General features: G+C 35.0%; 1 protein-coding gene across 1 annotated transcript; it reads right to left on the bottom strand.

The window, feature by feature from the left end:
* Positions 1 to 1,190: 1,190 nt before the first annotated feature.
* LOC127853391 (uncharacterized) lies at positions 1,191 to 15,929 on the bottom strand. Its single transcript, XM_052387905.1, has 10 exons — positions 15,673 to 15,929; positions 15,175 to 15,244; positions 10,582 to 10,852; positions 7,782 to 7,829; positions 7,482 to 7,558; positions 7,186 to 7,240; positions 6,627 to 6,798; positions 6,272 to 6,375; positions 2,223 to 2,324; positions 1,191 to 1,467 (listed from the first exon to the last, which is right to left on the bottom strand). Exons 3-10 carry the CDS (start codon positions 10,831 to 10,833, stop codon positions 1,330 to 1,332), a joined length of 948 nt encoding a protein of 315 aa, XP_052243865.1. The 5' UTR covers positions 10,834 to 10,852; positions 15,175 to 15,244; positions 15,673 to 15,929; the 3' UTR covers positions 1,191 to 1,329.
* Between the last annotated feature and the right edge of the window lie 536 nt (positions 15,930 to 16,465).

The following is a 16,465-nucleotide window of genomic DNA, read 5'->3' as shown; positions in this document are numbered from 1 at the left end:
TCCGTCGTTTGTCAAAAAAAGATAATAAATAGAAAATTATACATCAGTAATTTAATAATTAGTTAGACATCGTTTTGTATACTTACAAAAGTAAATATTTCTCTACTGCATCATGTACATAAGTATCGCTCGATTGGTCATTGTCGGCTCGGGTACTACTTACATGTACCCCGGGTACTCTTAAGTATACTTATATGTACCCCGGGTATGGTAAATATACTTTAACGTACCGGGGAATTTTAACGCTAAATCGGTCGTTGTAGTCTATTTTTTTAAATTTTATTATGTTAATATTTATGTAAATTTTCTGTTAAATTATCGGACCTCATATTCAAAAAGCATGTTGATGCAGTTAAAAAAAGAAGTTTGTTTAAGATAAACAATGTCGTTTTACGGTAATCGGTAGCGCGTTTTACGACATCGGATTCTGGGCGGGAATCCAACTCGGGTACAGTCTAATATCGACCGGGTACGTTTAAGCATACTAGTATTTACCGTACATGGAGTACATGTAAGTATGCTCAAGAGTACCCGGGGTACATGTTAGTAGTACCCGAGCCGACAATGACCAATCGAGCATAAGTAACATCGCATAATAGCAGAATGCATATTCTAACAAATTTAAAGAAGTTTGCTTCGTTGCTTTAGATTATCTTATACAACATAATACGATCTTAATGTGTGTCTTGTATAAAGTTGTTATTCGTGTACGTGTTTTTTTTGTTCTGGTCTAAAATTAAATTCGTTAATCTTTTGTCTGATATAAAACTTCGAACTTGAACGTAATTTGGACATGTGATTTTGTAGTTCCCCGCGAAAATCAAAGAAATTAGTTTCCAACCAATAATATTGCTTTAACAGTATATCAAATGACATGGCCTGATGAGCCAATAACAAATGCGCCGATCTTTATGCTGAGTACACACTTTCATCATGCAGAGTGTTTTCTGAAATATAGAAGAAGGTTAAACTGCATGTCAACTACGTTGATCACTGCATATCAACGCGGCGAGAACTCTGCGCCCGCGTTTTGCTGGTTAGTATTTTTTTATCTTCATCCATATACGTTTATCTTCCAAACAAGACAAATAAATGATATTCTGACGTATAATACATATACAAAATATAAAATTAAAAAAAAATCAGAGGACCTTTAGATATGTTAACTTAACAATAATTTAACTCAGGAAAAAAAGGACAGACTCGTTTTATCATCTAGTATTTCACGACACAGAACATAACACGCAGAACTAAACATTAATGATAATAATCACTAAACATACTCGCATCGTCGTGCATCTAACAAATGTGTGAGCAAACAACAGTCAATTACTCGTAACACAAGTAATGTAGCATTAAAGCTATGAATGTAAAAAATAGTACTCCAATCAATAATTTGTTTGTGCTTAATTTCTTCACGAATGATTTGTCTTTAGCACGCTCTCCTTTGATTTCAACAGAAACAAACTGAAATAAATGGAAACAACATGTTATGGCATGCAGAAAACCAAATATATTTCTATTATGACAGTCACTTTAAATATGGATTAATTATGAGTTATAAACAATGCGTACACACATTTAATGTACACACACTTAATGTACACACACTTAATGTACACACATTTAATGTACACACACTTAATGTACACACACTTAATGTACACACACTTAATGTACACACACTTAATGTACACACACTTAATGTACACACATTTAATGTACACACACTTAATGTACACACACTTAATGTACACACACTTAATGTACACACACTTAATGTACACACACTTAATGTACACACACTTAATGTACACACACTTAATGTACACACACTTAATGTACACACACTTAATGTACACACATTTAATGTACACACACTTAATGTACACACACTTAATGTACACACACTTAATGTACACACATTTAATGTACACACACTTAATGTACACACACTTAATGTACACACACTTAATGTACACACACTTAATGTACACACACTTAATGTACACACACTTAATGTACACACACTTAATGTACACACATTTAATGTACACACACTTAATGTACACACACTTAATGTACACACACTTAATGTACACACACTTAATGTACACACATTTAATGTACACACACTTAATGACGAATTCTGTGTAAATGTAATGACCATTTTTAAAATCTACATTTATCAAAACCTATGTATCGAGAGTTCGTTAGCATACCTGAGTCAAGTTCCAATGATGTCTGTTTGCAATCACAAGAGCACGTGGTCTCAGAATATCGGTCTGCTTTCCGACGTAGAACGTCTCAAAGGCACGTAGCATCTGCGGTGAAAAAGGCCCACATAAACTTTTGTTAATCTACATTATTTTATGCAAAGAGTATGAAAACATATATTTGAATACTACTATAGCACTTTTTTTTTTTTTTTTTTTTTATTCAATATCATACATACAATGTAAACATGTATATGATCATACAACATAGTGATTGTACAAAGCAATATAGTTCAGACATGTTATACAAGATATGCTAATATATATTTATTTTTTTTTGAGAGAAAAGAAAAGAACAACAGAGGAATAGTTATGAAATATGATGAATTGTATAAAGTTGAAAGAAAAGATACTGGACTTGTGTGTTTTGTTGTATATTCACAATGATCTTGTCTGACTGAAAAAATAAGAATAAAAACAAGAGTGCCAAACTGTCACAAGATACGCCCGTTCGAAGGTTTTGGACACCATGCTCAATGCTTGAAATGCACTAAGTGACCTCAAGACCTAGTTATTGACTTGGCATGACCCATATTTGAACTTGACCTAGATATCATTTAGATGTAACATCTGACTAAATTTGGTGAAGATCAGATGAAAACTACTTCAATTAGAGAGCGGACACCATGCTAAATGCTTTAAATGCACCATGTGACCTCGTTTTTGACCGGGCATGACCCATATTCGAACTTGACCTACATATCATCTAGACACAACTTGTAACCAAATTAGGTGAAGATCAGATGAAAACTACTTCAATTAGAGAGCGGACACCATGCTAAATGCTTGAAATGCACTAAGTAACCTCGTGACCTAGTTTTTGACCCGGCATGACCCATATTTAAACCTGACCTACATATCATATAGACACAACTTTTGACCAAATTTGGTGAAGATCGGGTGAAAACTACTTCATTTAGAGAGCGGACACCATGAAATCCTTGAAATGCACTAAGTGACCCCATGACCTAGTTTTTGACCCGGCATGACCCATATTCCAACTTGGCCTAGATATTGTCAAGACTCAACTTCTGAGCAAGTTTGGTGAAGATCGGATGAAAACTATTTGAATTAGAGTCCGGACAAAGTGGCGCCGTTGAAAATGCACTAATTGACCCTTTGACCTAGTTTTTGACCCGGCATGACCCATATTCGAACTTGGCCTATATATCAACTAGATGCAACTGCTGACCAAGTTTGGTGAAGATCGGATGAATACAATTTGAAATAGAGTCCGGACAAAGTGGCCCCTTTGAAAATGCACTTATTGACCCTATGACCTAGTTTTTGACCCGGCATGACCCATATTCGAACTTGGCCTAGATATCAACTAGATGCAACTGCTGACCAAGTTTGGTGAAGATAGGATGAAAACTATTTGAATTAGAGTCCGGACAAAGTGGCGCCGTTGAAAATGCACTAATTGACCCTTTGACCTAGTTTTTGACCCGGAATGACCCATATTCGAACTTGGCCTATATATCAACTAGATGCAACTGCTGACCAAGTTTGGTGAAGATCGGATGAATACAATTTGAAATAGAGTCCGGACAAAGTGGCCCCTTTGAAAATGCACTTATTGACCCTATGACCTAGTTTTTGACCCGGCATGACCCATATTCGAACTTGGCCTAGATATCAACTAGATGCAACTGCTGACCAAGTTTGGTGAAGATCGGATGAATACAATTTGAATTAGAGTCCGGACAAAGTGATGCCTTCCGCCCGCCGCCCGCCGCCCGCCGCCAAGGGGTTTCACATAATACGTCCCGTATTTTATACGGGCGTATAAAAAATAAACAAACTATTTTAGAGAGATAGACTAACATTAGAGTGAAATGTATATAAGTGGACAAAACATTATGAGAATTTAATCCGATTCCATTTTTGTTCAAAGATGTGTAATGTGTCATTACTGAGGGCTATTTCTTTCTCAATTTGAATTTTTAGTTTAAGACTATGGACAAAACAATTAAAATTTGGTACTTGTTTTTTGTACTTCATGTTTAAGATAAAATATTTCATTAATATAACCATAAAATTCACAATATTATTACAGTCTATTGATTTCAATGAGTTAATTCCGAAACTTACATTTAAGAAAGATAGCACTTTTTAGTCAGTGTTTGTCCGTCGTCAGGTGTCGTGTATCGTGCTTGGTCATAGCTTGCAGCTACTACCGAAACCTCTGTTGTTAGGTGATGGTAGGCAAAACGCGATCAGAATGATTATTTTTAACGGGTGTAAACTTGGTCACCGGATCAAATACTAGAAAAAAGACTAACAAAGGTACTTCGTCTCTCATGTTTTTCTACATACATACACAGGAAATATGCTTCCGCTGGTAAATGGCAAGTTTTAACCCAAGGTGAATGACTGGAACAAACTCGGTAGAGGTCTACTATGCAATACCATATGCCAAACTACAAAATAGCCAATCTCTCAGCTTTGCCGTTTTTGAGAACGGTATGTTTAATCTTTTATAGATTATATGACGCATAGGTCGTGGACATTTTACACGCCAGATGTATGATTTTAAATTAAGTAGAGGACCACTTTACAATCTGACAAACCAAGTATTAAAATCATGAAAAGTGTGGTTTCTTGAAGAATTATTATTAAAATCTACATGTATTTCAGCTTTTGTGATCTACATATGAAACGGGCGTGAACGATATGAACAACTTGGAAATGACGGTCGCCCAAGGTCACTTTAATTCCTGTTAAGTTTTTTAAACCTGCCCTGGGCGGTCAAAAAATAAGTCGGTAAAAGAAAAAAAAGATAATGAACGCAGGGACGGACTTATTGGCTAATGCCGGACAACACGGTATACTAAGAGCCATCATTGAGCACTGTGATCAGGTGACTGAGTTACCACGCTAAAGGCCACACTCATTATTCAGTCTAGAAAAAAAACATGTCGGAATATTAAAGTTGACTGACAGTCGTCTAAAAGCCAAGTGCGAATAATAGCCAAGTGTTGTTAAAATATTGATCATCGGATCAATTTTTATAAGTATCTTGTTGCAATTATATAGACACCACATTGATAAAGCACATAATGTTAACCCCGACAACACCTTCGCAAAAGCTTAGAAAATAAGGTCACCCGATTAAAATCGTTTCATCGCTCTCCTTGTATATACAAAAAATGTTTAAATTATGCCTAAGATGCAAATTAATTGATAGGTTTCCGGAATCACATTTTAAACAAGAGATTGCCAAGCGATATTTTCCCCTACCGGGGCAACCACAATTTTTGCCGAAGGAACAAAATGAATTGACGTGCATAATCCCCATATTGCCATCTGTCCATGTTTCAAGTTAAAATTATCGCAGGATCCAGAAAAGTGTGACGGACTGACAGACTGACACACAGAGCGCAAACCATAAGTCCCCTCCGGTTTCACAGGTAGGGGACAATAAAGACTTATTTAGCAAAATAGCGTTTATTTTTTATCTGAGAACCACGAAGAACAGATGTTAAATATGTTTTATGTAATATCATATATCGATGACATACAATATTTGCAAAAATAACGCATTTAGGATCAAATTCGGACACGCCTAAGTTTAAAATGATAAAGACTTCATAAAGAATCTGTTCAAATCGTGCGCTAGATGTCAAAACAAGACACGCTGGCTGCGGGGTAAATATACTATTATGACCTCTTTATTACATTGTAAATATCATTAACCATACAAGTAAACGCCAGTTGAATGATTTATTCATGTTATACGACAATTTCCAAGTAAGGCCTTTTCCAATTCCATAGTTATTATATCGATTTCTCAATAAGGCAACAAATAATTTATCCCATAAATGGTTCACAACCCCAAACCACAAAAACAAACTTGTTTTATTAATTTAAATGAAATTACCGGTATAAACTCTAAAAAAGTGTAGTGATTTTGTTCGATCCCATTTAATAATTTGATTTTAAAGACTTGCTCTTTAGTTTGAGATGCTTTAGTCTCAAAAAGCGTTGCATACCTGATGAGCACAGCGGTCATGTGGCATCAACCCGATTGCGGTCCCCAGTCCCGGGCACAACACTGACCGAATGGGTTTGGGCGCTGTACGGTTGAATTTTTGTACTGAAATATGAAAACATTTAACCTCCAAATGTATCAACCGAACTTAAACTTATTAATTTAGGACAAGTGAACTTACAACACATAGCGCACACGATTTAAGACACACTATACAACAGTTGGCGGAACGGTCCTTAAGTGGATGCAAAACATTTCGGGTCGTGGCTGGTTTTATCTAACATGTAGACGATATAAATACGTATTTTGTAACAATACTTTCTAACGCCCAGTAAAACCATATAAAACCAGTGCACCTGCTAAAATGACTGCTCGAAAAGCCAAGTATGCGTTAGGTGTGTCCGATACGTCCAAAGGTACCCGCATGGTAGGCGCAGATATCAGGTATCTGATTGGCTGACCTTCGTTGAACTGTGACCAAACAACGTCGCTGTTGTTTTCAACGCTTGTGATAATGGCCGCCTGGCCCTATGACAAAACAAAAATAGTTTAGTATTGAATGGTTACCAATATGGTTAATGCATGAAGTTGGTGATTGTATTTGGCCATTGTTATTTTCAGGAACAATACAACAAACTTCTAAATATAATTGCTTCAAACTATGATTGGTAAATTAAACTTTAGAAAGAAATATGAAGGTATGATAATTTCGGCTTCTTTCAATAAAAATTCATCACATGCTGTAGCACCTTAACCATAATAAATGCATGCAAAGCAGTTATAAAATAGAGGTAACATAAAGTTAATAATGATCGTAAAATATTTATCGTAATATTAATCTATCTTATATATTTATTATATGTATTTATATACAGTATATAAATGACAAACACTTTGACTTGAAAGGTTACATACCACCAAAACTTCGCCATCAAATTCGGATCTTATTTTCTCCTGTAAGCGTTTTTGCCTAAAATAAACGTGCAATTATATTGGTTATCAGCATTATGATAAAAGCAACAACATCATCATCATCATATTCTTCGTCTTCATCATCCTTATCATCATCATGATTGCATTATCATAATCACATTTACTGCAATCTTGATCATCTTTATCATCACCATGGCCATATATAGCATCGTTAACAATACAAATTATTGTTACAATTCAAAAACAGTGTGCATGCTGTACCATTCTTTCAAACTCACATCTGCCATCCGAAGTGTAGAGAATACGCCATGTCTATACCACCATCCATAAATCCAAAGCTGTTGGCGGGAGAAACCTGTTTAATGAAAGACCCACAGCCGTATACGTGTGTTTTATCTAACGTCAGGCATCATATACAGCGAATAGGTATGCGTATGCGTTGATGCTAACTTTATAGAAAACTGATTGCATCTGAAGTACTTATATTTATATAAAATTAACTGGCCTGAGGAGCTTTTCATTCGAATGAGATTTATTTTTCAATTATCTGTCATCTAGGACACAATTTAATGACTCACAATGGCATCGGCAGCGGGTCCGTCTTTGAAAATATCTCCATGGTATACCTGCAATATAAATTGAGTTCACATATTCATACAGTTTATATATTTTTTTGTTTGTGTACATATTATTATTGGCAAAATTAAATGGAGACAACTGCAGCGCTTCAAATACCGTACTACTAGAAGCGGTTGTTTCGGTTAGTTGAAACCTTTTTATTGTAGTTGGATTGTTTAATGCCTTTGACCTGTTGAGACACTCTTGACTCCGTTTCATGAAATTATCATTACAGTCTAATTTCACGAAGTAACACTAAGCGTTGACTGGATCTGATGAAATCGGAAAGTAATAATGGTAGGATGACCGTAAAATAGCCAATAAAATCAATAAGTTTTTGTTTACTCGGAAAATATAATAATTAAAGGTCATTATCTAGCAAGATATTTCATTGTTTGAAAACCAGACACCTGCAATTTAACTGAAAGGTATACTTTATGTGACTTTTCTGTTGGATGTCTTCAGATTGTAACAGCGTCAAATAGTTTGGCGATATGATGATGTCTTCAGATTGTTACAGCGTCAAATAGTTTAGCGAGATGTTGATGTCTCCAGATTGTAACAGCGTCAAATAGTTTAGCGATATGTTGATGTCTCCAGATTGTAACAGCGTCAAATAGTTTAGCGATATGTTGATGTCTTCAGATTGTAACAGCGTCAAATAGTTTAGCGATATGTTGATGTCTTCAGATTGTAACAGCGTCAAATAGTTTAGCGAACATTAGGATTTGCTGTTTTTTTTATTTTTACGTTTGGTTTCCTTGCTTAAAAGTCCTTTATCATAGAAAGATGACTTTTGAAGCTCTCCGATTGTAGAGATCGAACCGGTGTTTTCATGATCCCTTAGATAACACCATAGCTACTACGTCAGTGCTGCTTTTATTTGGCTTGGCAACACATTACAACACATTAATATTTTCCTTCTTGTATTCCAGCCGATAGCTTATCTAATCAAAGTTTCTGTTCTATTAATAAACATCTAACATTTCTTCAAATATTTAACTTGGGTGGACTTGATAAATAAAAAAAAATGCATAATCGTTATATTTTTACTTTTAAACCGATGCCTTTAAGAAGACTAAGTGAACATGGTGCCAGATGGCATAGCACTTAAAAGGTACGACCACCAACAAGTAACGTTCGGGTTCTCTGTTGTTTTATAAAAGCTTACCACTCCATTAAAGTGTATGCGTCTATTTAAATGTTAACATTATCGAGTAACACATCGATGGAAAAAATAACTGAGTGTGTAAAAGATATTTGCTTGCAGGGTAATATGTTATCATTAAAGTTTGATAATAAATATATCATGAGCGCTTCCCTGAGTGAAAATTTGTAAAAATTACGGATACTGAGAGTATATTTTCCGATAATACGGGCAATAATAGTGAGATAATACGGGAATACAATATCTTAAAAAATGTATTAGTACAATAAATAGCCAAACCCATTTAATCCAAATAATGTGTTTGATTTCAATGAAATACCATTATATATTTTATTGAAGTAAGACATTTACACATTCTCACTTGCTCAAACTAACCAGGAAATATTTAATTTATATTCATATCCTGTTATTTATTTTGTTCTTGTTGACTTTATTTCACAACTCTATTTCAAATGATTTGAAATTTGAACTAGTGACCCGAAAATCAATAGGGGTCATCTGCCAGTCATAATCAATGTACCTATAAAGTTTCATGATCCTAGTCGTAAGCATTCTTGAGTTATCATCCGGAAACCATTTTACTAATTCGAGTCACTGTGACCTTGACCTTTGACCTAGTGACCTGAAAATCTATAGGGGTTATCTGCCAGTCATGATCAATGCACCTATGGAGTTTCATGAACCTAGGCCTAAGCATTCTTGAGTTATCATCCGGAAACCATTTTACTATTTCGAGTCACTGTGACCTTGTCCTTTGATCAAGTGACCTGAAAATCAATAGGGGTCATCTGCCAGTCATGACCAATGGACCTATGAAGTTTCATGATCCTAGGCCTAAGCGTTCTTGAGTTATCATCCGGAAACCATCTGGTGGACGGACCGACCGACATGTGCAAAACAATATGCCCCCTCGTCTTCGAAGGGGGGGGGGGGCATAAAAAGGAATCCCTCACAGGCTTATGTGAACAATATTTGAACTTATTTCTCCAATAATAGTCGATGCTTCATAACTTTTCAATATCAATATATAGAAACTTAAGAAAGACACAAGCGATCTAACAAAAGAACACGTCCTACGTTAGAGTTTATATCATACATAATGTAAAACTAGTGATGTTGTATCACATTTAAAACTACAAAGAACGGAGTTATCATAACATTAATAAAAAGTCATATTTAAACAATATGTGTTTGTGAAACAATATGTCCCAATATATTTGACCTTAGACCTTGAAGGATGACCTTGACCTTTCTCCACTAAAAATGTGCAGCTCCATGAGATACACATGCATGCCAAATGTCAAGTTGCTATCTTCAATATTGCAAAAGTGTACATTAAATAAGCGATTTTGACCCATATATTTGACCTTTGACCTTGAAGGATGACCTTGACATTTAGCCACTCAAAATGTGCAGCTCCATGGGATACACATGCATGCCAAACATGAATTTGCTATCTTCAATATTGCAAAAGTTATGGCAAATGGTTAAAGTTTGACGCAAACAAACAAACAAACACACAAACCAACAGACAGGGCAAAAACAATATGTCCCCCACTATAGTGGTGGGGGACATAAAAAAACGTCATTACCTGCACACATTCGGGTATGTACTGCTTAAACGCTACATTCCAAGCAGACACCATTGAGTCTTGAATGTCACAAAATTTATATATGACACTGACTTCTTCCAAATCTTTGACCTCTTCTCCCACGACCTCTGTCTTTTTTCCCATGACAGTGACGACTTCTCTCATGACATTGACTTCATCTTTCATTCCACTGACCTTCTTGTGCCTGACTTTAGACCTTGAGGAAGCGCTATTGTATTGGGTTTTCTCCATCGTTTACTGCTAATCAAATCTAAAACAATAATGATATTTTTAACCATAAAGTTGTGTCATGTCTGCATACGCATCGCGGTACCAGCATCACATATAAAGCAATTTCCAAAATGGCAAAAGCACAGCCATTTTTCAAAGATTTTGTTGAAAAAAATGTGTTTTACGCAGAGAAATCAGTTAAGCAACTTAATAAAAAGTACTACAAATACTAAATGAATAACACACCAGAAGCACAGCTTGTTTAGTCAGTGTAGTCAATGTAATGGACATTTTACAAGAATTAAAAGAACATGAACAAAAACACGACACACAAGAACGTAAGGGCTCGTTTCGATACATTCCATTACTTAATGGGCATTTTCTATTAAAATAAGAATGGTAATATAATTCCGTCTTTCTTACTTTCCTGAAAATATTTCAACAGGCGTTTAGGGTTAATGAGAGTAATAATCAGGAAATTATAAAGCTGCAAACTATTGAGGCCGCGGAGTTTTTTTTTAACAATAATTCATGCATTGTTTGCTTGTTTTATTCTCATTCTAACTCTTCCTGTGCTGAATTGTTTTATAAGGTTATATATCCCATTGCTGACTTGTTTAGGCCTTATTATGCTAAATGTACCTACTTCACTTGCATTACATGTTGCATTGGTTTTAACTGTCCAATTGATACACAATTTGCCATGTGAACTGGTCACACATTTTGTTTGACGATAATCATACCGTATACCAGTGCTCCAGCTAGGATTTGAAAAGGGCAGGGGGGGGCTTTTTTGTCAAAAGGGCACTTTCGACGCGCAGTATTTTGTGAAAAGGGCACATTCTACGCGCAGTATTTTGTTAAAAGGGCACGTTCGAGCGCGCGGGTGTTTCTGGAATGCTTTCTATTGCATGTTCATTTATATGTTATAAATAATTGTATTATTCCCATTATTATTAAACCATCCAAATATAATGTCTACAATGAGGATTAAACTAATTACAATGTAATAAGAGATTTATGAATTATCATATGTAAAAAAAAAAAAATTGACGGGGGGGGGCAGGGCGGAGGTTCGGGGGGCAGGGCGGAGGTTCGGGAGGGCAGGGCGCGGCGCCCTTCGATTTAGGCCTAGCTGGAGCACTGGCCGTACATTTGATTGATCGGCTGCCATGGTTACCATAGAAACAACGATAAAAACCAGTTTTTTCTGTTTAAATCATCTTTATAACACTTTACATTGTCAGTTTCAATCTTATTCTAACAGGACACCTATCTATACATCCACATATCATTCGTACTTTTGTTAAGGTCGGATATTGATAATACATATTAAAGAAATTTCATAATATAGAAGACATAGTGAACAGATTCTACACCAAAAAATGCCTGGTTATGCTAAATTGACCTACTTCACTTGCATAACATGTAACATTAGTTTTAACTGTCCAAATAATACACAATTTGCCATGTGAACTGGTCACACATTTTGTTTGGCACTAATCATACCGTATACACATTTGATTGATCGGTTGCCATGGTTACCATAGAAACAACGATAAAAACCAGTTTTTTTCTGTTTAAATCATCTTTATAACACTTTACATTGTCAGTTTCAATCTTATTTCTAACAGGACATCTATATATACATCCACATATCATTCGTACTTTTGTTAAGGTCGGATATTGATAATACATATTAAAGAAATTTCATAATATAGAAGACATAGTGAACAGATTTTACACCAAAAAATGTACAAAGAACAAGATACTAACAGTAACTTTATAGCTTAACTTTCTTTTCAGAAATAAACCATGGTCTGTACTTCAAATGTAGTTTTAAAGTCTTTATTCAAATTTGAGCATATCAATAATATTATGAAAAACACAATTAGTTATTCCCATAGCAACGGAACATGTTCTATTTTGACATATCCATTAAAAATGTGGATTTTATAATACATTTTAGTAAACGCTTAAGACTGTTTTTTACAAAAATGTTATGACAAACTTACATTTCATAAAACACTGTTAAATTTAACAATATTATATATATTAAGATGTTATATAAATATTTGCATATAAATATATATATGAGTTGCGTTGTGAGAAAACTGGGATTAATGCATGTGCTTAAAGTGTCATCCCAGATTAGCCTGTGCAGTCTGCACAGGCTAATCAGGGACGACAATTTCTGCCTTGACTTGATTTTTGGTAAGGAGGAACTTCCTTGAAACTTTGAAACTAAAAATACCATACAAGTGGAAAGTGTCGTCCCTGATTAGCCTGTGCAAAGGCTAATCTGGGATGAAACTTTACGCACATGCATTAAGCCCAGTTTTATCAGAATTTATATGCTTATATTTAAATAAAATCTAATTTCAAGCAAAAAGGCTGAATACATTATAAAATGTAGTCTGAAGGGGCAGCCTGGTTATACTTACCTGCTATTATATCAACAAAATTTCATTAACTTTTGCATTATGAAAGGACACCAAATAATTAATCATGAAAAATAAAACATACAATTGTAATGGCAACATTTTACTTCCAACACACACTTTGGGAGCTTTGTAATAATCTATAATATTACTAGCATTTGGCTTTTAAGTTTAATAGCACTTGTTTGTGCAGTAAAAATGTATCCATGTGTCACATCAACACATCTACTCAAAACTACAATTTAAAAGTATGACGATCACAGTACTACTTTAATGATATAATTTGCATAAGACTCATCTATAGTTAATAGCATAATTTGCAATACAAATAGATATCATGACCATTCAATACATAAACTTTTGGTACATTTATTTATAAAATATACTTTTCTAGGTTTATTAACAGACAGGGAGCTGCTTTGATGCATCAGTGAGCTACTCTTCAGCTTGTAACCTTTTATAGGCCAGTATGTAATCCTGGATGGTGTGGTAAAGCTCAAAACAAGGGACTATACACAGTGACACATCACACTGTCTACATTTATATGCAGTTTCGTGACCTGGTCTTTGTTTTTTGGGAAGGCCCTGACTGGCAAGCATCTGTGCAACTGCAGGATTGCACACAACACATTGCAGAGACTTTGACTTTCTGTCATTGGGGATCTTGGAAGGGAAATGTCTGGCTGTTAGTCTTTCCAGAAACTGTGTCCTAGGACGTCCTGATACAGGGGTGACCAAAGCTTCAAGGGGATGAGACTCAATAAGTTGTGTTACAAGTTTTTTACGGAAAGACGAATGTGACATTGGGTGGATAAAGTTATGCTTGTATGCTATGTAAGAATTAAGAACAGTGAGACTAAAAACATGAAAGAAAACCTTTTCCACCATTTCATTGTTCTAATGTTTGACCTGGAATTTGCAACCATCTGATCAGCTCTGTCAACACCACCCATAAATTTGTCATAAGCTATGACCATCTTGGGCTTGCTAATAAATTCTTGTGTAACTGGATTTTTCTTTCCTGTATACATTTTTTCTGATGTCAATGTGGTGGAAAGCAAAAAGACTGGTTTTGAATCAAGGTATTTTGTAATTGACAGTTGACCAGTGTGTTGTGAAAACGTGTCACCTCTGTTAGGCAAGTGTTTTTCTCTAACAGAGGCTGGTATTCCTTTTCGGTTTGATCTAACAGTACCCAATGAATGTATCCATCAGCTTATAGTCGCCGATGTGTATTTCAGTCTGAATTCTAAGTTTGATGTAGTTAACTTCAGAAGTGGATGTCCTCCCGTCTGGTTACTTGTTTATGAATGATTCAAGAAACTAAGGATAGGAATCAAGTTGATGAAAGTTTTCATGCAGTGCTTTAAGATTGACACATGGTTGCATAGAGAAGCCTTGTGCATATTTCAGATCGTGCTGGTATGTTGATCTTGCACAAAGTTACTGTTAAGTTCTCTAGTTTCCTAAACTTAAAATAAAAATATCCATTGACAAAACAAATTATCGTGGAGAATTTATCAGTTCATAGTGTTTTTAGAAATATGAACTTCGTAACGTTGAATCCGATGGTGACTTTCAAACGATTACTGACAAGAATTGATGTTGATGTTGTGCTTCATTGATGTTGTGCGCCCAAAGCCCCATCTTATTTTGGAATTGTGTGAAAGTATGACAATAATATAATTGTTCACATACTGAGATCAAATAATAAAACAATTTACAACACGAACTATAAAGAATCTATTTTTAACTCCAGTTGTTGTCCCAAAATAGGATTCGATCCCCACTCTTAATATGTAGGAGCGTTCTCCAGATCTTCAAGATAGAAGTTAATGGGAGCAAGCTGTCTTTTCCAATCACATCCATGTTATTGTCAAAAAGAAATGGTAAGTTTTTTAATTGATTGCAGAAAACTTACTCTTGCCGGACAGCTACTCTCCAACATATTGGGGCGGTGGCAGCAACGCCTGCGGCTACGGTTCCGACGCCTGGATGTGATCAATGAAACACAATTAGTGCCTATACTTATGTAAAGTCCGGTTAGTTTTGACTGTATTATACTCATCGAGAAGGTATAAAGATTTCAATATATCAAATAATTTCATTAAGAAAACTGTACGTGATCAATGAATACGAACAAAAACTAATAAATTGTAATCGAAAACTTATCACAAATGTTTACATGACATGCGTTTCGATCACTGTGCGATATTGATGTAAAACTTAATAGCAAGAGTTTTTATTGTCGATAGTTTATAAATTATATGACAGTCTGTAACTGTTTTGTCTATTCACAAACAATATTCTTTAATATCACAATACAATATGATAAACATTTACTGCATTTTTATTGATTTTGTCATGCAATCGTCTAAAATGTCGATTTACTCTGTTAAATTTGGCTATATCCACATACCTTGAGAATGGTCCGAGTTGTTTATGTTTAATTCAGCACGTTAGTATCGAACGCCACCAATTTAAATCGATATATAGCTTATTACGTTTATATCTATTTGAGTATTTATTGATATTTCTTATTGAAGCCTTTACTATACTTAAATCGGGACGTTAATTGATTCATTTCTTGTGGATATAAATAAATAAATAGCAAACAGAAAGTGGTTAACAACATAAACACAGACGGGTTAATCTACCTTAGTCCAGATATGTTTTGGTTGAAGAGAACAGTTTTTACCAGTCTACGCATTTTACCTCTGATACAGAGTTATTTTTAGAAATGAGTATTATACGGCCAAAACCAATCTCTAAGCGTCTATTTCCCTACCTTTATTCAAAGGCCTATCAATATACATTGATAGGTCTTTGCTTTATTTTAGCGGTTTAAGAGACTAGTAATGGATTGATGTGTGGAATTCAAGTATTTATTAATAAATATTGTTTTGTAACACGTTTAAAATACATAGTGTTGTTGTTTGTTTGTATTGTCAACCTGATTTTAAAGTAATAAAGAAGGCAGATGAGCTCGATTGGTCATTGTCGGCTTGGGTACTACTTACATGTACCCAGGGTACTCTTAAGTGTACTTAAATGTACCCCGGGTACATGCTAGATACTACAACGAATTCAGCCAATTTAGACCGTGCCAGAGTTGTATCCCCGCCGAAAATCCGATGTCGTAAACACAGATGGTTAGCGTGTGTCTATGATATTAATTAGCAAAAACATGATTGTAATATAACATAATCAAA

Source organism: Dreissena polymorpha, chromosome 12 (assembly GCF_020536995.1).
Source record: "Dreissena polymorpha isolate Duluth1 chromosome 12, UMN_Dpol_1.0, whole genome shotgun sequence".
In the NCBI taxonomy this organism is placed as follows: domain Eukaryota; kingdom Metazoa; phylum Mollusca; class Bivalvia; order Myida; family Dreissenidae; genus Dreissena; species Dreissena polymorpha.
This window is presented reverse-complemented; position numbering and strand designations above follow the sequence as displayed.

Excerpts from the sequence above, each read along its gene's own strand:
- LOC127853391 (XM_052387905.1), bottom strand. The coding sequence starts at position 10,833 with ATGGAGAAAACCCAATACAATAGCGCTTCCTCAAGGTCTAAAGTCAGG. Across the intron at positions 7,830-10,581 it reads ACATACCCGAATGTGTGCAG|GTATACCATGGAGATATTTT; the intron begins GTAATGACGTTT and ends TTTATATTGCAG. Across the intron at positions 2,325-6,271 it reads ATGACCGCTGTGCTCATCAG|ATGCTACGTGCCTTTGAGAC; the intron begins GTATGCAACGCT and ends TTTTCACCGCAG.